Source organism: Xenopus tropicalis, chromosome 2, assembly GCF_000004195.4.
Source record: "Xenopus tropicalis strain Nigerian chromosome 2, UCB_Xtro_10.0, whole genome shotgun sequence".
Taxonomy (NCBI): domain Eukaryota; kingdom Metazoa; phylum Chordata; class Amphibia; order Anura; family Pipidae; genus Xenopus; species Xenopus tropicalis.
Window position 1 is genome coordinate 30274171 of NC_030678.2, and position 21362 is coordinate 30295532.

The 21362-nt window shown below is 39.6% G+C and overlaps 1 protein-coding gene across 5 annotated transcripts in view; it reads right to left on the bottom strand.

The window, feature by feature from the left end:
• ctps2 (CTP synthase 2) overlaps positions 1 to 21362 on the bottom strand; it is a 61008-nt gene that overhangs the window by 20874 nt on the left and 18772 nt on the right. For all 5 annotated transcript variants that reach the window (XM_031895703.1, XM_012956488.3, XM_031895701.1 and 2 more), the window contains 6 exon segments: positions 20991 to 21142; positions 15333 to 15465; positions 14482 to 14570; positions 6336 to 6430; positions 5603 to 5665; positions 5394 to 5437 (listed from right to left, as the gene is read on the bottom strand). In XM_031895703.1, the coding sequence (XP_031751563.1) occupies positions 5394 to 5437; positions 5603 to 5665; positions 6336 to 6430; positions 14482 to 14570; positions 15333 to 15465; positions 20991 to 21142 (576 nt within the window).

A 21362-nucleotide genomic window follows, 5' to 3' on the forward strand; every position in this document is an offset into this window, starting at 1 on the left:
ACAAAGTATAATGGAAACCTGACTCTGTCAATTCCAAAATTTTGTAGTTGCTCAAATCTAAAGAAGTGCAAAGGAGATGGAATTTTTGGCCACAACCGTGAATGCATTTTTATGTGTAAGAGTAAGAGTATGAGTTAAACACTGCATTGGAACCTGTGCCAAGACGGCGTTCCGAAACAGAAGCACAAGTGCACTGTGCAATTACATTAGGTTTCTGTACACAAAGTCTGTAAAAACTGCTATTGAGAAATAAATGAGTTTGTAGAAGGAGGAGTAACATATAACACTGACAGCACAAAAAGTGAAGGACAGTTTCAGATGTAATAACAGGCTCTAGTATAAGAAAGAAAGAATTATACAATCATTTGGAATGCAAATATATCCATCATAAGCTATGCTAAACAAGTCACAAGGAACTAGTCACAAGGAACTAGTCACAAGGAACTAGTCACAAGGAACTAGTCACAAGGAACTTTTAGCAAAAACACAGAGTAGTTGGAAACCAGTGAAGCTGTGTTGAACCTGCATTTTCAGTCATGCTTCAGGATACATACTGTACACTTAAAATAAATGTAGTTATAAAATCCTATATGTATATGTATATATATGTATTGTATATACTAAACTAAAAGCACCAGCCTAAAGGTTTAGTATCTCTATAACAGTAATGATAAAAGCCTTCAAAATTGTCACAGAAGCACCCTATCTTGGATTTTGTTAGTGTCAGTGACACTCTACATGCTCAGTGGGCTCTGGGCAGCTGTTGAGAAGCTAAGCTTAGCTAAGTAGAAAATGAGGTTTGTCTGTCATATAAGCTGATGCTACAGGGCTCATTATTATATTCTGATGCTAACTGCACTGGTTTCTGTGCTGCCAGGTAATGTGAATCTGAATAAATTACTAATCAGCCGTGTGACATATATATTCTATACATACAGTATAGTGTGAGTGGGTCCCTAAGCTCAGTAAGTGACAGCAGCACAGAGCATGTGCAATGAATCAGCAGAAAAGAAGATGGGGGGCTACTGGGGCATCTTTGGGGGCACAAAGAGGCACTTTATTGCACTGGTACAGAAGCCAAAAACATAATGCTCAACATTTCTACCCTACTTCTTTAGATACATTTTAGTTCTCCTTTAAGGTGACTTAGGAAAAAAACAAAATCAGGTAATCACAATAAGACCAAAAAGGGGTGGTTAAAAATATACCTTTTCTTTCACCCTCAGAGCAAACACTATGCAAAGATTGGCATTTTTATAGAAATATATATATATATATATATATATATATATATATAATATATGTGTGCTGTTTGCTTTACTAAGACATGTAATTTGCCGCACACCTGAATGGAAGACAACAATGACAAGTTTGATCATAACATTTAGGGCTCTGTCTTGAGCGACTAATCTCCCCGAAAAGCCATCCCACCGGCGAAAATGTAAATCGCTGGTGGGATGGCATACGCGGTGGCGCGATTTCACTGAAAGCGCGCAAGTTTCCTCTCGGGGCAACTTGCACGATTTTACGATTTTTTGCCCTTAGAGTGAAAAAAACATGGGCTACCTGTGTAGGACTGTATTGGCACGATCTAGCAGCGTCTCTTCCCTGCCCCAAAGGATTAGGCATATGTAACTGCCCTGCCAAGCCTGCTAATATTTCCCAAACCCTTTTCTCAAACACTTATCACTTGAGTAAAACCAAACATCTGGGCATTCACTTGCCTGTACCAAGGGACTTCAAGAAATATGTAAACCAATAAGATGTTATTTTTCTTTTTCTTCTGTGTCAGAATTGTTTTGGAAATAGCCCATCATGGGTAAAAATGTCTATATACAGGTACGGCATCTGTTATCCAGAAACCCGTTATCTAGGACTCTCCAAATTACAAAAAGGCCATCTCCCGTAAACTCCATTTTAATCAAACAATTCAAATTTTTTTTACTGTTATCCACAATACATGAGGTATTCCAGATAAGGGGTTCTTCTTTTACTTGGATCACTTTAAAGCTGGCCATACACGCATGGCGGCTTGACGAGGCGACCAATATCGCAAAAGGCTGCGGATATCGGTCGACTCGTTAATTGGCCAGGTTAAAAGATTTTGATCGGGCGCCATTGAGCAAAATCTACGTTCAGGGCTGAATCGGCAGAAGGAGGTAGAACTTCTATTGTTTCTGCCTCCATATCCGACGATTCAGCCCTGAACATCAGTGGAGGGTGGGAAAGATTTTTCGTGTGACCAAATCGCTTAAGTCTGCTAAAAATTATTTCAGTATTAAATAAACCCAATAGGATTGTTTTTGTCTCCAGTAAGGAATACTTATATCTTAGTTGGGATCAAGTACACTGTACTATTTCATTACTACAGAGAAAAAGGAAACTTTGAAAAATGTAAAATAATTAAAATGTAGCCTATGGGAGATGTCCTTGTTGTAATTCAGAGCTTTCCGCATAAAGGGTTTCCAGATAATGGATCCTATAACTGTATTAATAGAATGCAAACTGTATTCCAAGACAATTTCAGTGGGTCTTCTATTTCATGTTTTCATGTTCACCAATATATAATATAATCTAACAACTAGGTGGTACTTGGAACAGTAGAGTGGAAATGATAGGTCTAATAGATATCTGAGCATCTGGGGCAATTTCCTTGTAAGAGGCAGAACACAGCTGCTTATTGATCGCTGGATCTTTCATTGTTCTGGGGAAAGTCCTCATCACTAGTTCTACAGGGAAGCTCATGATCAGTGGGATATTATTCAGACCAGTCGCTGATTCCTAATGCTTAACAAAAGGAATGGCTTATCTACAGCAGCACAGAATTATGGCCTTGGTTAGGACAAAAGCCTTGTTTTGCCCTCACAATCAATTTATTTCTGCATAAACAGTAAGTGCTATTTCCTTAGAGAATGAACAGATACTTTAAATAGGATATAACCTGTATAGAAAGAGAAGTAACTAATTTAGTGGTGATTGTCTAACATCCTGCTTACATTCTCAATATCATGTTAAACAGAGGCAGAGAAAAAAAAAAAGAAAATAAATCAAATATAATTAAAAAAATAACAGCTGTATTATTTTAGTTTATATGATACTGAACATATTTGGGCAATCATTGTGTATAGAAGGGAAACTTTAAAAATGTCTCCTACAAAATTCTAACTAAAAATTGGATTAAAAAAAGGAGAAAAATCTCAGCAGTGAAGCACCAGCGGGTGCGGATAAAAAGAACACAGCCATGACTAGGAGCAATGCAAATGTAGACTCTGCATAATTACTGCTTTGCTGGGAAACCAATCAGCATTTTTTACAATAGACATAACAGTGTTGGACTGTGACTGCCACCTGGGGGTCCCCCACCCCAGTCTGGAGCTGCTATACCCCCTTTACCCCCCCCCCCCCCCACATATCGCACTACCTCTTTGTGGCTACTATGGGAGGAGGAGCACCGGCGCCCACAGTTATCATTGGGGGAGCAGCCCGCCAGCTCAGTCCAACCCTGATAGACATAAGAGTTTTATTTTAAAGCAGTATTTCCTAAACTGTGGGGCTGGCCCCCCTTAGCGCAAGGGGCTGTGTGGCTCAGTCATAAGGTAATTTTGGGTGGGTGGGGGGGTCATTTGCTCTTCCACATACACATGGAAGCTTAACATAAAAGTCACATACTATGTAATTATGATTTTCCTTCTTTATATTATTGCCTGAATGGCTGAAAACAGCAATATATTATTATCTGTGAGCTTAAGGGCTAAGGGGGAGGGCATCACCAAAAGGAGTGAAAACAATCACTATTTGAAAGCTGCTGTTTTACCCATATCTTCTCTCTGCCTTACTGGGCCAGACTACCATTGAATACAGAAGCTGTAGACATAATGCCATTGGTATAAAGTAACATTGTTTTCTCCTATAACTGTTAGGAACATGTAAAATACCTGTATGTTTGATACTATATATATATATATTTTGTAATCAATATCATTATCATAGAATTTTGTAAGCAATATCATTTTTGAACATATTAGGCTGGGAAAAGGAGGGCATGAGAGAAATAGCCCACACGTCAAGGCATATCAGTGGCACACATAAGGGAAGAGCTTAGTTTCTGCTATAAAGCAATGAAACAATTCTCAAAAAGATACAAAAAGGATTTAACTAAGAGCACTTAGTGAAGACACATGGAGCTACTAGTAGCAGCTACTTTTTCATGGCTACTAAACGCCAGAAAACACCCTGCCATAGACAATGCTGAGAATAGCCTCTGCTAAAACACATGTAGAGACCATTATCAGTAAATGATCAGCATTGTCTATTTCAATAGCCACGACAAGTAGCTGCTACTAGTAGCTCCATGCGTCTTCACCCTTACTGGGATTGGAGCCAGGTCCGGAATAGTACTCAATAATAGGCCCTGGCATTTTAATTACACAGAGGCCCCCAAACAGCCCAATACACAGTGACTGTCTATGGGATCTTACAGCAGCCCCTCTGTTCTGGTCTGCTTGGAGCAGTTGCATGGGGGCTCATCCTCAAGACCAGTTAGGGGAAGAATGGTAATTTTTTCTTCACTGGAAAGCCCAGATTGAAGTTCAGTTGGGATGAGATTTGGGGTGAATACATATTTGCTGTACTTTAGATTTTTGAAACTATTGCTAAATAGCTGATAACCTGCCAGTCCTACGGAAGGCTTGCACCACTATTGCAGTGAGTATAGCAGCGACAGGTGTGCGGCTTTAACAAGTGTGTTTGTAAATAGCTGGTACACCAATTTATACTCATCTTATGAGAGAAGAGGGACTCTGACCAAAGGATGGACCTTCAAGGGAGGCTTAAACTGAAAAGTGGCAACCACCTATATACATAGCGAGCGACTGAGGTTATTGTACATGTTAAGGCTGTTCATTTTGCAATCAGTCTTGATTTTTTATTTATAGTTTTTTAATTATTTAGCGTTTTGTTCAGCAGCTCTCCAGTTTGAAATATCAGCAGCTATCTGCAATTCAACCTAGCAACCAAACAGTGGTTTGAAAAAGAGACAGGGATATAAGCGGAGGAGGACCTAAATAAAAATATAAGTAAGAAAAAGTAAAAAAAAACAATAAAATTGTAGCCTCACAGAGCAATAGGTTTTTGGCTGCCAGGGTCAGTGACCCCCATTTGAAAGCTGGAAAGAGCCAGAAGAAGAAAGAAAATAATTAGAAAACCATGGTAAAAAACAAAGGTAATATGAAAACTTGCTAATAATTAGCATTTTATAACATACTAAAATTTGACATGAAGGTGAAACCTTCCTTTAGGGCTGTAAGAATAAGAGTCCCTTATACATTTTTAAGCAAATATTTCTTTAAAACCAAACAAACAAAACCCTGCATTGCTAACTCCATGTTACTCACCACAGGATTGTTTGTATTTGGGTCAAATTCTGTTGAATTTGCATCTGAAAGAAAACAAGAAAGATCAAGAGGTCAAAAACATTGGCCGAAGGCCTTCCGTTCAATAACTAATATGCCAGATTTATAAATGACTCGTAACATTTTCTAAGCAAGCGGCTCCAGGAATCCCACTTTTATTAGATTAGTTTCATGCAAGACGGCCATCTCACCTGTCATTTTTAAAATATTTCTTGCAAACTCAACGACAGCTAATTGCATCCCCAAGCAGATTCCTGCAACAAACAAAAGTACTTATATTAAATGTATGCCATTAAATAATAAGTAAGCCTTTTATTTTAAAATCCCCTAAAATTACTGTAAACATCCCCCAGAATAACATACCTTTCTACCTGCATGCAGATTTATTGTTTCTCTATTACAAGCAGCTGACCTGCTCTTTTACCGACTTCCTTTTTGCTTTCTGAGCCCTCCTTCTCTCTCCAACTATGAAGACTTTAAAGAGGTGCCTAGTGGGCATGCTCCCAGCCTCTGCTCTAATTAAAATCAATCAGATATGCGCAGTAGGCACCTCATTAAAGTCATCCTAAAATATTTTAATTTAACAGGGGTAGTAACTGACCATTAGGATTATGCTGTTTTCAACTGAGGTGGAAATTGCCCCTCTGTATTCTGTTGTTTTTCTCAGAATGTGTTATGGTGGGACCCTCTTTATAGGGCTGCCACCTTCCGTTGTCAGCAACTCCAGGCAGGGGGCGGGGCAGGGACATCAAAGGGGCAGGGCAATCAGTTTTGACCCAGACAGCCTTCTCAAATACCAGGTTATCCAGGTCAAAACCAGGCAGGTGGCAACCTTACTTTTTTTTAGCGCCAAAAACTCTGAAGTCTATATTGTAGATATTGCAGAAAAATCATACAAGAATCAATATAAATTAAATACTGTACCTAGAAAGGGGATTTTTCTTTCTCTTGCCCAAGTGATTGCTTGAATTTTACCTTCTGTTCCTCGCAGTCCAAACCCACCGGGAACTAAAATTCCCCTAAAATAAAAAGTATAAACATGATAGACCTAAAGATGGCCATAGACGTAGCGATTCCGATATTTCGTTCGACCAATGGTCCCACCCTCCACTGACATTCAGGGCTGAATCATCAGATAGATTTTGCTCAGGTACCTTCAATGGCGCCAAAATCAAAATCTTTTAAACTGGCCGATCGATGTGTCGACCGATATCCGCAGCCTTTTGCTATATCGGTCGCCTCGTCGAGCTGCCATACATGTACCGAATATCATACGAAACGAGGAATTAGAACAGGAAACAATAAAAGTACAGGTATGGGACGCGTTATCCAGAATGCTCGGGACCCGGGGTTTTCCAGTTAAGGATCTTTCTGTAATTTTGAATCTCTATACCTTAAGTCTACTAAAAGATTATTTAATCATTACATAAACCCAATAAGATTGTCTTGCCTACAATAACGATGAATTATAACTTAGTTGGCATCAAGTACAAGGTACTTTTTTATTATTACAGAGAAAAAGGGAAATCATTTTTTAACATTAGAATTATTTGCTCATAATGCAGGAGATGGCCTTTCCCGTAATTCAGAACTTTCTGTATAACGGGATTCCGGATCCCATACCTGTATGGATACAATCTCTATGCACCTATTCCCATCACACAATATCACAACCCAGGGACCGTAACTGCAGAGCAGCAGACTGCAGAGCAGCAGTGCCAAACTCATGGCTTTCCTTGGGGGAGTAATGGAAGTTCTATTTCCCAGCAGTTGGAAGGTGGTGTGTTTGCCGTCAGTGCAGGATTAACTACCCGCAAGGCATGTAAAGTCATTATATCTGCTATATGTTTGAAGACTTGCAGTGATAACGGATTCACACTGTGATATTTTTATAAATATCTACATAGGAGATTATCTCGTGTGCTAGTAGATCTAAATGGATAAGTTATAAACCCAGTATTTATAGGCCATAATACTCTGCAAATAGCAAGTAACAGCTGAAGCAATGGTATAATAGGATTGATTCCCTACATTAATTTGCAGTAGAACTCATGCTGAACTAATGCACACATCTTAGCCAGAGTAAACTCAGTGCTATTTATTTAAAGCAGGCATGTTATACACTCAATTTAGTCTGATTTATTCCATTATAAGCTGATATATGCAGCAAGTATAAGCAGAAAATACTGACTACATTGACTTTAATAAGTGGTTAAGGCCAACTATAGCATTAATTATTCCACTAAAATGGTGCTAAGTCTGTGGCATATGCATACAGGCATGCCTACCATCAAGAATCAACTGTGGGTTCTGCATTCAGAAGCCCCATTACAGACGGGACCCCAAGATAGAAAATATTGATTTGAGAGTTGCTAAATGGGCTGGGCTTATTCTGGAGTGGGTGGTACTTGAGCAGATTGTGAGTGGGGTTTTAGTATAACTGGGGAGTAGCTGGGGTGGAGAAGAGGCAAGGCTCCATTAAGCGTCATTTTACTTGTTGGTATGGTCGATATCCCTGGGGGCTCTGGTGGGAGGGCCCTGCTAACTTATAAGTAAGGGACACCATGATTACTGATGGCAGCCCTGCATGCAGCCTAAGAGAAAACCCAGGGAGTTGTTCCTGCTATGGAGAAACCAATGCACGGGCAAGCTAGCCACAATGCTTTTGCTGTCAAGCAATTCCCCCTTTTGGATAAAAGTATGGGGTACTGTATATGTTGCAAACAAAATACAACCACAGATGGACAACCATATCAAGGTATGATGCTGCAGTTGTGTGATTTCATGTGGATCCTACACCCCTGAGGTGATATCCAATAGCCTAGTAATTTAAAGTACAGAGTACAAAATATATATCAATTTATATATAAAGTATATATTATTCATGATTAATTAATACAGGTATCGGACCCCTTATCCGGAAACCCGTTATCCAGAAAACTCCGAATTACGGAAAGCCCGTCTCCCATAGACTCCATTATAAGCAAATAATTCAGAATTTTAAAACGGATTTCCTTTTTTTATGTAGAAATAAAACAGAACCTTGTAATTGATCCCAACTAAGATATAAATAATCCTTATTGGATGCAAAACAATCCTATTGGGTTTAATTAATGTTTCATTAATTTTTTAGTAGACTTAAGGTATGGAGATCCAAATTACGGAAAGACCCCTTATCCTGAATACCCTTGGTCCCGAGCATTCTGGATAATGGGTCCTATATCTGTATTAAGTTCCCAGTAAAAAAATTTGGCCCACCCTTTGGTTTCAGAGAAACTTGATAGAAATTATACTAAGAAAATCCTCTAGTTCTTGAAAGGTAGTTTCCTATGAAGGTTGAGCGATATTTAAACCTGGTGAGTGAGGAGGCCATGGAAAAGGACTGACTTTGGTTTTTAGAAAAGGATCATTATTAGGGGAACAGTGTTTGCACATTGTGTTGCACCTGGTTTTCCCAAAATTCCCCCGTATTCATCGGAATGACCATGAAAGAGTCATTGGACCTAATGACTGTTGCAAGAAGCTGCCCATTCCATAATGGATCCCCTCCAAGTTAAAGTTAGGTTGAAGGTATCCTTTAGTTTTCTCCAAATCTAAACATGTCTAGATGTAGGGTTAAACCATACTTACCGTATTTTCCGGCGTATAAGACGACTTTTTTACCCCAAAATATCTGTGCCAAAGTCGGGGGTCGTCTTATACGCCGGGTACTGCAGCTTCCTCATATGTCCGGCCAGGGCCGCCGTCATTGGTGGCCAGCGGAGAATTTGATTGGTTGTGCCCTGTGCGTGCGTACGTACGTACGCACGCACCTGTGCATTAATTATACCCTTTGCGGACACACTCACAGCCAAACGGGTAAACGCAGCGTGTGGCGAGATACAGATGCGTGAAAACTACGTGAGTTTCTCTAACACTTGCACAATTGATAACACATTTTCTCGAGACTTGTTTTTCAGCGGTGGTCTGTCAGACTCATGTTAGCGGGGTATGAATGCCAGTGTAACATTTACATCCTCTAGGACACTTTCTATGCTATGTCATTGGGGATACAAGAATGGTAAAATTGCACTCTAATGTGCAAGTCTGTCTATGAAAGAGAATGCTGGGAAAGTAGGATGGAGGCTCACTGCTGTTTTAGAACATTTCCTGTGCATTTGCCTATGTTTTCCTTTAAAATGCCCATAGAATGAAAAAGACTTCTTTACCCCAAAATATCTGTGCCAAAGTTGGGGGTCGTCTTATACACCCAGTTGTCTTATACACCGGAAAATATGGTACTTTCTTCTATAAGTTCAGGCCTAACGTTCTAAATGTGTGGACATCTTGTGGCTCTGTGCATGAAGTATGTTTCCATGAAAGCAACAGAAAAATTTCCAGCATTGTGCCTCCATGGTGCTGTACACTTCACTTTTGCTCTGACAGATACGCCTTCTACTTTATTAAGCCTTTAATGGGTGCACTCCATATTCAAGGAAACTTGAGAAAGGGCATGCTCATGCCTCCAAAATATCACCATATTGACTACCTGGTACTTTAAAGGAAAACTAAAACATAGAAGAAGGGTTGAAATGCTACACATTATGTTCTGGGGTTCTGTACCAGCCCAAGGCAACCACAGCCATTTAGCAGGGAAGATCTGTGTCCCCAACTTATTGCAACTGTACCTTGTATTTATGTTTTTATTATCATACATTTATTGATTATTGTAATAACCCTGTTTGTTGAATTATTTTATTGTTCTACTGTACAGTGCTGTATACATAAGGTGTGCTTTATAAATAAAGATATATACGTACGTAGTTTTCAATACTCAAATTCGCTTTACACAGCAGCTCAGAAACCAGTGCAATTTGCATCAGATTTTAATGAAAACCTCAACGGTTTCCCAGAGCACACTGAGCATGGGCAGTGTCATTGACACCCAGAACAAAATACAAGATGGTGACCCCCTGTTGCCAACTTTGAAGACCTGAATAATTACTAGTTATAGAGATTCTGAAACGTCAGCCTGGTGCACACAATTCAGTATATAAAATGCAGCATTTCTACCCACATATGTTTTTAGGGTTAGTTGTCCTTTAAGATGTTAGTTCTCCCTAACCAAGATATTTACTTATTGAATCTTTTGGAATTATTGACTGGATTTAATATATACATACTGGTGGCATGATTGACTACATTTGGAGCATTGGAACCATTTCATTAACTGTAGATGGCTTCCCCATAACCTTTTTTGTTGCTTTGCTTAAAGAGAATAAATCCATCTCATTAGTTATAAGACATCAAAGCAGACATCACTGGCACAGAGAAAAAACACAAATATTCTTTTGGACCTGGCACAAGGATACTAAGCAGACACCACAAAACACAGCTTGCTGCTACAAAGAACAAGAACTGTACATAGCAACAGCCTATAATAAATAAGTAAATGTTTAGAAGAAAGAGAGCACGCAGAGACAGACTTGGAGAGCGAGACATGCAGAGAGACAGACCGCCGGAACATGAGGTGTAGGATCACATAAGCTTTTTATGACTAAGGTAAAAGGAGCAGAGGTGTATAAATTCCCAGCTGTTATTCCTTATCATGGAACTATGGAATGTGTACAGGGCAGCAAATGTCATTTCTTTCTGAGAAATATAATTTAGAAATAAAAATGGAGAAGAAATAATTTAAAGGCAGCACAGACAGTAAACTGTAACTGTCCCACAAAGACATTAATTATCTCTTAGCGGAAGTCGCATTGCCAAGTGTACGCAAGCCCTAAAGCCTCAGTTATCTTTTATATTTATAGCATTTTCTTATAAAACTATATAAAATATGCCTTTCATTTTACTATACTTAGGCTTCCTATAAATGGCCCACTATTTAACCTTTAGTAATAAATTCAAACTTCACTCCACTGTTCATCACTAAGCATCAAAAAATGTCCTAATCAGCCAGAGCCTTAACTAAAGTGTAAATCTTAATTAGAACATACAATTCCAATAATATCTCTATCACAAGAATCTTATTTGCTTTTCATTGATACCTGTGCAAAGTGAATGTTAATGAAAAAAAGGCTCAAAATACTGCAAAGATTACAGGTATGGAACCTGTTATCCAGAATGCTTGGGACCTGGTGTTTTCCTGATAAGCGGTCTTTCCATATTTTGGATCTCTGTATCTTAAGTCTGCATTAAAAAAAACCCAATAGGATTGCTTTGCTTTCAATAAGGATTAATTATATCTTAGTTGGGATCAAGCACAGGTACTGTTTTATTATTACAGAGAAAAAGGAAATCGTTTGTAAAAATTAGAATTATTTGCTCATCATGGAGTCTATGGGAGATGGCCTTTCTGTAATTGGGAACTTTCTAAATAACGGGTTTCCGGATAATGGATCCCATACCTGTATGAAAACATAACCATGCCTCTCAACTCCTCTGGATGCCCTGGGATTTATGGATCCCTTCCTGCAGACTCCAGGTCTGGCCTGAGATTCAAAATAGGCCCTGGCATTTCAACTACACAGAGGCCCAATAAATAGTGACTGTCCATGGCATCTTACAGCAGCCCCTCTGGCATTTGCCTAAACCTAAAAATTGCCAGTTTAGGGCTGCCAGACCCCAGGCATTATATGTGCTGAATTGTGCTCATGGGCAGTGACCATTCATTGACGTCTGAAAAGGATGTGCACATGGGCAGTCTAGAAGCAACATGTCCAGCAGCCCCCCCCCAGGGTATTGTTAGGAGAGGTTGGCATCTCTGTATATGCCAAGTATAAGTTGCACTGAACTGTTATAGAGAGTAAGAGGCATGGCAAGGGCAGCCAAGGTTATAGATTCTTTATGCATTAAACATATAAGAAATACATAGAAAGGTAATGAAGATGTTATTAGTATTTCAAGTTGGTCAACTTTATTGAGCTTCCCCAAGGAAGATCACTGTGTATGGACCCTAAACAATCTCTGCTCAGGGGTTCATCCAGGTTAGGCAGGGTGGAAAAATAATGTAAGCTACAAATTGCATTGGGCTGTGGATGCAGTCCGCAATCTAATCCACTAGTTTTGGATTTCGGCAAACTCCAAATCCTTTATAAAATATTCGGACAAATACCGAACTGAATCCAAATCCTAATTTGCATATGTAAATTAGGGTACAGAAGGCTGAAAAAATGTTTTCACTTCCGAGTTTATGTGACAAAGGGTCACGTGATTTTAAGGATTCGGATTCGGTTTGAACAGGAACATTGATCCGCCTGAATCTGAGTCCTGCTGAAAACGTTGAATCTTGGCCGAACCCCCAACTGAATCCTGGATTCGGTGTATCCCTATAATTGATTCTACATTTTGTCATTGAACATAAATATGATGTATGGCTTGTACTGTGCTGTTTAGAGCTACAGCAAGATTTATACTGTATAATAAACACATTTAGACTGAACGCTTAAGTATATAATGGTCTGAGAAAAAACAGGCATCAGAGTCTGATGGTCTAAAGATGAAGAATGAAGAATGATGAGGTATGATATCTATTATCCGAAACCCATTATCCAGAAAGTTCCAAATTACAGGAAGCCCATCTACCAAAGACTCCATTATAAACAAATAATTCTAATTTTTAAAAATGATTCCCTTTTTCTCTGTAATAATAAAACAGTACCTGTACTTGATCCCAACTAAGATATAATTAATCCTTATTGAAGGCAAACATTCCTATTGGGTTTAATTAACATTTAAATGAATTTTTAAAAGACTTAAGACATGGAGATTCAAATTAAGTAAAGATTCCTTGCACTTCTATTAAAACCCCAGGCTCTGAGCATTCTGGATAACAGGTACCATACATAGGAATTGGAATAGGATGTTATTATTGTTGTTGTGTGTGCCAATTATGCTAGCTTTACACATTGTACAACACTACCACTGCATTGTAGGCATGAATACTAAAAGGTCAAACCACTCATGAACAGGAGAGAGCCAGGGACTGGGGTACAGCAGGATTTCCATTATTTAGGCACTTTAAAGGGAGACTAAACCTTTTCATTTAATTCTCTGTGTCAAATAGAAATATTAAAAGAGACAGAAACTCAAAATATAACCAGGGGTTTCCTCTACTGTCTCCACTCCCCTCTGCCCAACCATAACAAAGAATCCTGGCAGGATGGAGCCACTCCCTCATGCATGTTTCTGGCCAGGAATCACCTCCAGAGAGCAGAAGATTGGAAGCCATGTTGTTCATGGTCCTTGCAAGGTTACTCTGCTTCATTCTTTATAAAGGACTAGCAGGCGCTACTGGAAGCTGCCACAGGGCGGGTGGTAAGGATAGGGCTCCTTTGCACTATGCACACACCAACTTGCATGACTAAAGTTAAGAGGTGGGATAGGGGACACCAACACAAACACCTATTTACCTCACGTGTCTGTTATGCTTCACTTCTATGATCACTCAGCCCTATCTATACTAATGCTCTTACAGTATATACCTGCTACCGTCCTTTATTAGCCCCCTTTATTTTTTTTCATCTTCTTTTTTAGTTACTGTACAGTGACTTCTATTGGTCTGTAATTCTACAGATATTTTACTTGAATATTCTGAGCAGAAATATACCTCTTGCATGCAGTATATTGTAGTTATCACAGGATATTGATGCAATCTCTGTTCATTACACAGCAGGCAATAAACTGTTACGGAGGAAGAGACTGAGTGAAAAGCAAATAGCTGCATGAATAATATGAAACAAATTGTTCTTTGTTCCGTTATAGCAGGTTTGTAATATGCAGTAACATAATAAATGTGCTGCCATACTGACCCAAACCCCTGGTAACTGATATTTTACTATACACATCGGAAGCTGCCAAGGCCACATTTTAATAGGCTTCTAAATTCATTCTGAGGCTGTAGATCTTTTGAATGAGCATAAACCTATTTCCATTATCCTGCACATATTTTAGTTTGAACCTGATACATTTTACAATTCGTTGCTATTATAAAAAAACAGCAAGGGGGCCAATTATAAATAATTGAGGCCAGCTCTAAATTGCCTTAGCTTCTACTTAACAATTAAGCTGCATTTAAATAACTTACTCTGCTTTGCATAACTCTTCCCAGGCTTTGTGGTATTTCACTGGGTCTTCGGCTTTCATGGACGGCTCCAGATCTGCAGAATCTATGTACTGAGAAAATACCATAGGTCATGAGTAAATAAGCTGTGAGATTATAATCATGTGTAAATGATAACAGGGGGGTTAGACAGACGCTAGTACCATCAACTCAGCACACACAGGGTTAAGTCAGTTGGTCTGTTGAAGGGAGACTGCTGCTGACCCATATGTGGCTGGCATTGGCACTATGAGAATAATGACACATAGGCACTTGTGCAGCAAAATGCTAGGAACCAACACCATTCATTCCTTGGGTAATTACCTACATGTGCGCCTGCAGGTACCATTGTGGGCCAGGTTATTATTCCTCGAAAACTCTGGCTAAATGCATTTTTAAGTGGGAAAACATTATGGCCTATGGCACTCGGGTGTTCTGAGTGTTGCTGCCCTCTAGCAGGGAACATCCCTGTCCCCTCTGCTAATACTACTGAATGTAAAGCAATGAACCAATGACAGATGGGAGCTCTGCACCAAAAACTTCTGGATCATTGATCATTCTGGCACCAAGTACACCAAACAGGGCAACTTATATTTATTAGCACTAAAAGCAGCAATGGGGTGGGGGGAAGAAACCCGATACCAATCACAAGAGCACTGGTGACACTGCTGTCATATGTAGCAGTATTAGCCAGTAGATATATCAATTAACAAGTAAACAAGCAATTTATGTGTATTATAAAGGGGTGTTCTATCTACAGTTTCTGTCAGAACCAATACTTTGAGGAAAGACTTTACATCCCCCTTAAAATGTTACTAGCCCATGCACTGCCTTACCATCAAGTTCAGCTTGTGATTAATAGCCAGGGCAGAGTGCTCGAGTGCTTTGAAGACTGACGTATAGCAATCACTCAGTTTCGTGTACTTGCCGACCAGAGCGATGGAACACGTCTTCAGCAGTCTCTCATATCTTAAAAAGAAGACCCAGTAACTGCACTATACCAAATCAATATGATTTTTAGGGAAATGAAATAGGGGGTTCATATAGCCTAGTGATTGGACTCCCTAAATCAGGCATCTCCTACCTTTGCTACTCGTGAGCCACTTAGATGTAAACATGTTGGTGAGCCACACAAGCACAAAAAATGTTCCTTGAGGATGCTAGATAAGGGCTGTGATTGGCTATTTGGTAGCCCCATGTGGACTGCTGGGCTGCAGGAGCCTCTGCTTGGGGTAACACTGTCTTTGTTCTTCCAAAACTTGTCTCCAAGCCAGAAGTATAAAAATGGGCACCTACTGAGGCCACTGGGAGCAACATCAAAGGGGGCAGTGAACAAGCATGCCAACACAAAAAATACAATTAATATTGTCCCACATTAAACAAACCAAATAACACTATTTTGCCTTCAATATTGGTCTACTGGTCTTAGTGAAGTCGTTTGCACATGGATAGAAAACTGGGTACAGGATCAGGTACAGAGGGTGGTTGTTAATGGTACATTCTCTACTTGGAGTAAGGTTCTCAGTGGGGTCCCTCAAGGTTCTGTACTGGGTCCACTTTTGTTTAACTTATTCATAAATGACTTAGGGGAGGGTATTATGAGTAATGTATCAGTGTTTGCAGATGACACAAAACTCTGCAGCCCAGTCAATTCTATCCAGGATGTGGCATCCTTGCAGCAGGATCTTGACCAACTGGCAATCTGAGCGGCTAAGTGGCAGATGAGATTTAATGTGGATAAATGTAAGGTCATGCACCTGGGATGTAAAAATATGCAGCCACTTATACCCTTAATGGGACTGCACTAGGCAAATCCATAATGGAGAAGGACCTTGGAGTCCTTGTAGATAATAAACTTGGCTGTAGCAAGCAATGCCAGGCAGCAGCTGCAAGGGCAAACAAGGTTTTGAGCTGTATTAAAAGGGGTATAGATTTACGGGAGGAGGGGGTTATTCTTCCCCTTTACAGAGCGCTGGTAAGGCCCCATCTAGAATATGCTGTTCAGTTTTGGTCTCCAGTGCTCAAACGGGACATTATTGAGTTAGAGAGGGTCCAGAGAAGGGCAACTAAGCTGGTAAAGGGTATGGAAAGTCTCATTTATGAAGAAAGACTGGCCAAGTTGGGTCTGTTTACAACCAGAAACCTGTTACCCAGAAAGCTTCAAATTATGGGAAGGCCATCTCCCATAGACTCCATTCTAGTAAAATAATTCATATTTAAAAAAAAAATGATTTCCTTTTTCTCAGTAATATTAAAACAGTTCCTACCAACTAAGATATAATTAATCCTTATAGGAGGCAAAACAATTCTGCTGGGTTTTTTTATTTAATGTTATTTTATTTAATGTTTAAATTATTTTTTACTAGTGTGGAGATCCAAATTATAGAGAGACCCCTTATCCAGAAAACGCCAGGTCCTGAGCATTCTGGACAAAAGGTCCCATACCTGTACCATGCTTTTACAGTATATATCAATAACCTTGTTACATGCTAAAGGGGGCCCAACCACTAAAGAGATCCTGAATCAACAGGTATGAAGACCTCGATCCAAGCATAATAGTTTCCTGGAACTTAATCAGGCAGCTGTTGGCTTAAACTCATTGAGGTGTGATTGTTAGCTCAATAAGGAACCATACCCTGCAACAAAGGATATATGGGAAACAAAATACGCCCAACAATACACTATTCAACAACAGGTATTCGTTTCCTGAGCCTTTTATCTTACTGAATGTGTCCAGCAAGTCATTTCTAACTGCATATCTTGGGAAATCTATCCAATATCATCAGTATTGGTGCAGCACACTCAGCTATATTTGCCCTTGTATAACTAACAGTGGGCTAATAATGGTAACTATAATGGTTAACTATTACTTTTTTTCACAGTAAATGATGTGCACACAAAGCCCCTTTCTGTTTACTAGAATAGTTAACCTATCGCATAAACATTTGGCAACAGCTACTTTACTCCCCACTGAGCAAAGAAAATTGAAAAACTTTGAATTGTCTCATACATTATGTAATACAGAATAAGTGAGTTCAGGGGCTAAAAGTAAAAAAAAAAAATCTTTGTAGCAAAAGAAAAAAAGGAAATAAAAGAGTGTCCGTACATCTCAGCAACGTATTTATGCACATCAACTTAGCTCAGGGGGTAAGATGGCCAAAACTCACCCTCTACACCCCAATTTACACAATATTTTAGGATGATATACCAGACCTAAGATTTCTGTATGATCGCACAGGCAGAAATAGCCTGGCTTTAAACCCAATAGGAATGTTTGCCTTCAATAAGGATTAATTATATCTTAGCTGGGATCAAGTAAAAGATACTGTTTTATTATTACAGAGAAAAGGGAATCATTTAACCATTAAATAAACCCAATAGGGCTGTTCTGCCCCCAATAAGGGGTAATTATATCTTAGTTGGGATCAAGTACAAGATACTGTTTTATTATTACAGAGAAAAGGAAATCATTTAAAAATTAGAATTATTTCTTAATGAAGTCTATGGGAGATGGCCTTCCTGTAATTTGGAAGTTGCCTTGAGAGGACACTTCCGCGATTTCTGGGAAATCGCGGCGCCGCGTATGCCATCCCCAGGGCCGGATTTCATCCCCAGTGGGATGGCATTTCGGGGAGAGTAGTCGCCCGCAACAAGGGAGATTTGTCGCGGGCGACTAATCTCCTTGTGTGTCACAGCCCTAAGGGTGAAGACACATGGAGCTACTAGTAGCAACTACTTGTCGTGGCTACTAAAATAGACAATGCTGATCATTTACTGATAATTGTCTCTACATGTGTTTTAGCAGAGGCAATTCTCAGTATTGCCTATTGCAGGGTATTTTCTGGCGTTTAGTAGCCATGACAAGTAGCTACTACTAAATAGCCCTACATGTCTTCACCCTAATGGGAAAAGCAAGTGATAATCACTGGGGGGGGTCAAAATGTTAGTTCCCCCCCTCCAGTGATTATAATCACGTGCCTGATACTTTGGGCTGGTACTACTGCCCAAAGTATCTACTACTACTTCTTAGTGAAAAGCCAAACTTAAATGGGAACCAAAGAGAAGATCAAAGCGATTAGAATCACTGGGGGGTGCCTACATTACTGGTCAACCCTCAGTAATTATAAGTTTCCTTCTCTTTAATGGGGAACTCCACCCACACACAGCTTAAACTTCTTGAAAAGTAAGCATAATTCCAAGCAACATTGCAATATACATCAAGTTAAAAATATGCAGCCTTTTCATGATGTTTAATGTAATAATATGGTTTGGAACAGTTTGCTAAGCCCGGCCCCCTGTTCCCCTGCTGATCTGGCTGGCTACTTTGAGACTCAAATAAAATGTAACAGTAGTTGCATGTCCTCAGCCTGCCTTCAGCCTGCATCCTGCAAATCCCACAGTTCCCTGCACATGTGAAGTCAATAAGGAAAAGAACATCACAGTGCAATGCATTGTGGGTTAAGTAGTTAGTTCCTGCATGCTGTCTCTAAGCTGTGGAGAAGTTGTTACAATTTGTAACATCAATGTTTTAGTCCCTCCTCCCCTGCCAGGATTTCAAATGATGCAGAAAAAGAAGAACTATTTTGCAGTTGGATTTCAGCATATAAAAATGGCATTTATTCATACCCTTTGAAGGAACAGATTGCAGTGATAGGTATGTTAGGGGTTTTGGTTTGGAAGCAGGAGTTCCACTTTAAAGAACGCAGTATATTGTGGATGATGCTAGAGGCATGTGCAGTGCAGTCTCAATCTTTTCAAAGCATAAGTTGCTTGAGGCAGTAGTTTTCAATCTTTTTGAAAACACTAAAGAATCAGTCATCCTGCTATAGATTCCCTGAGAGCAAGAAAGCATCCTCTATACGTTTCAAACAGAATTGCAGATTTACAGATGTCTTCTGACCGGAAGGAATTTTGAATCAACCTATCCCTCTTTTTTTTTAACCAGAGGAAGCAATTCATTATTTGAATTATTATTAGCAGAATATTATTCCGGATAGGAGATAGTTCTACCTCTGCAGCAGTATAAAACATAAAATTGCTTATGTAGAAATAATGACGGCAAACAGTCAAAAGCAAGATTGATATTAAAAAAATGGAAAATTAAAAAATGAACGCATTGAAAAGTTTTTTGCTTTTTTTGTTTTTTTGCCCATTGGAATGGAAAAGGTAATGGGATTAGATACTTGCTAAGCAATGTTAAATGCATAAAACTGCAGCTCTGCCAAGGAGGATGGCTGCCATTAAAGCAAGGTAATGAAATATTAACATGCAACAGAAAGGGGCGAGATGTAGAAATATAATGGTAATACAGAAACTGACATTTAGAGCTAGAGTTAAAATCAAGGAAGTGTGACAAGATAGATTAATTCTTTCTCTATGAACAAAGAAGCATTTGTATTTCATATAGAGAAAGAAGAAGTGCAAGGGAAGAAGAATCTAATGGAACAGGAGAGATAAAAACATAAGGGCTCATTTACATCTGCCAGTTCTGTCAGCATAGTGCAATATTGGGTGCAATCCCCATGTTTTTTCCTATAATGCAAGATTTTTCCACAAAATTCAGGCGCCACTTCAGGTGCAAAGAGGCCCTGAATCTGATACAATTGCTTTGTAATTGCACGTGCGCTTTGTTGCAAATCGGGCGCAGTTGCTTCAAATCATTTTGAAGTCAGCCTGGCATAATTTCCAGTGTTCACTGCAACTCAACTGCAGTAATTGACACAGGGCACTGTTGGAGCCCTGGGGCTACCAACTGATAAGGAGGTGGCAATAGCTCCAGGGTTCCCCCGCATCAAAAGATGCAGCAGCACCAAAATCGGAAGGGGAGGCAGGAAGGACAGAGTGGCACAGAGAGTAAGTTTGATGCAAGTGCATTTAATGCATTTAATGAAAGCGGTTTTACCTGAAACTTACTGCAGGGAAATTGTGGGGGCTGCAACTGTGCCTGCAGATGTAAATGAGCCCTATAATGTACAATAAGAGCCCAAGTAGATAGATAACTATAAAGAAACTTCAGATATTCACACACAAAACCCAAAGCCACTGGAAGGGTCACCAATTTATTAGGCGCCTCACAGTGACTTTAATCACTAACTTGGGGCCCCTTCCTGGAGCTCCTCTTCCTCATACCATTACCATTTTCTTTGATTAGAGTACCATTTTTATATTCTTTGATTGTCCCTGCTCTGGGCCAGCGTATGAACTGTAGAGCACAGGCAGAAAAATGACTGAGCTGAGCATGCACTGGTCAGGGGTGTAGCAAGGGATTCCTTGGGAAAATCATAGCATATGACTGTGTGGGTATTTAATGGAAAGCTTTTTTAAAGGAAAAGAAGCTGGGGCCCTAGGTTGCCTAAAAAAATGTAAACCCTGAGAGAATTTGAGTTTCACTTATCCTTAATACAATTGTCTAATTTGAGTCACCAAGACACCAATAATGCTACATAAAGCTTTCTGATGAGCTCTGTAAGAGAGAATTTTGTAAAACATGGTACCTGTCAGCCATTCTTTTCCATTTGAAAAGAAGAGTGCTTGGTTGATCGTCTATAGGAATGCTCAGCCTTTGCTTAAAATACTTGATTATTCCTTGCTCTTGTAATAGAATGGGGACTCGGTAAGTTGAGGATACATCGTGGACGAAAATAACCTATGGAAAATAAAAAGGGAGAGAACAATTGTGGAAAAGGAATAAAACTTTCAGTTCGGCCCACTTGGTGTCAAACATTTGGTCAGGTTGCCGTAACTAATAACAAGTCATAGATATACAAGAACATCAACGTAACCGTGACCTGTTATCCTTGGTACCTAGTGACCCATTATCCTTGGTACCTAGTGACCCGTTATCCTTGGCACCTAGGGCACCAAAA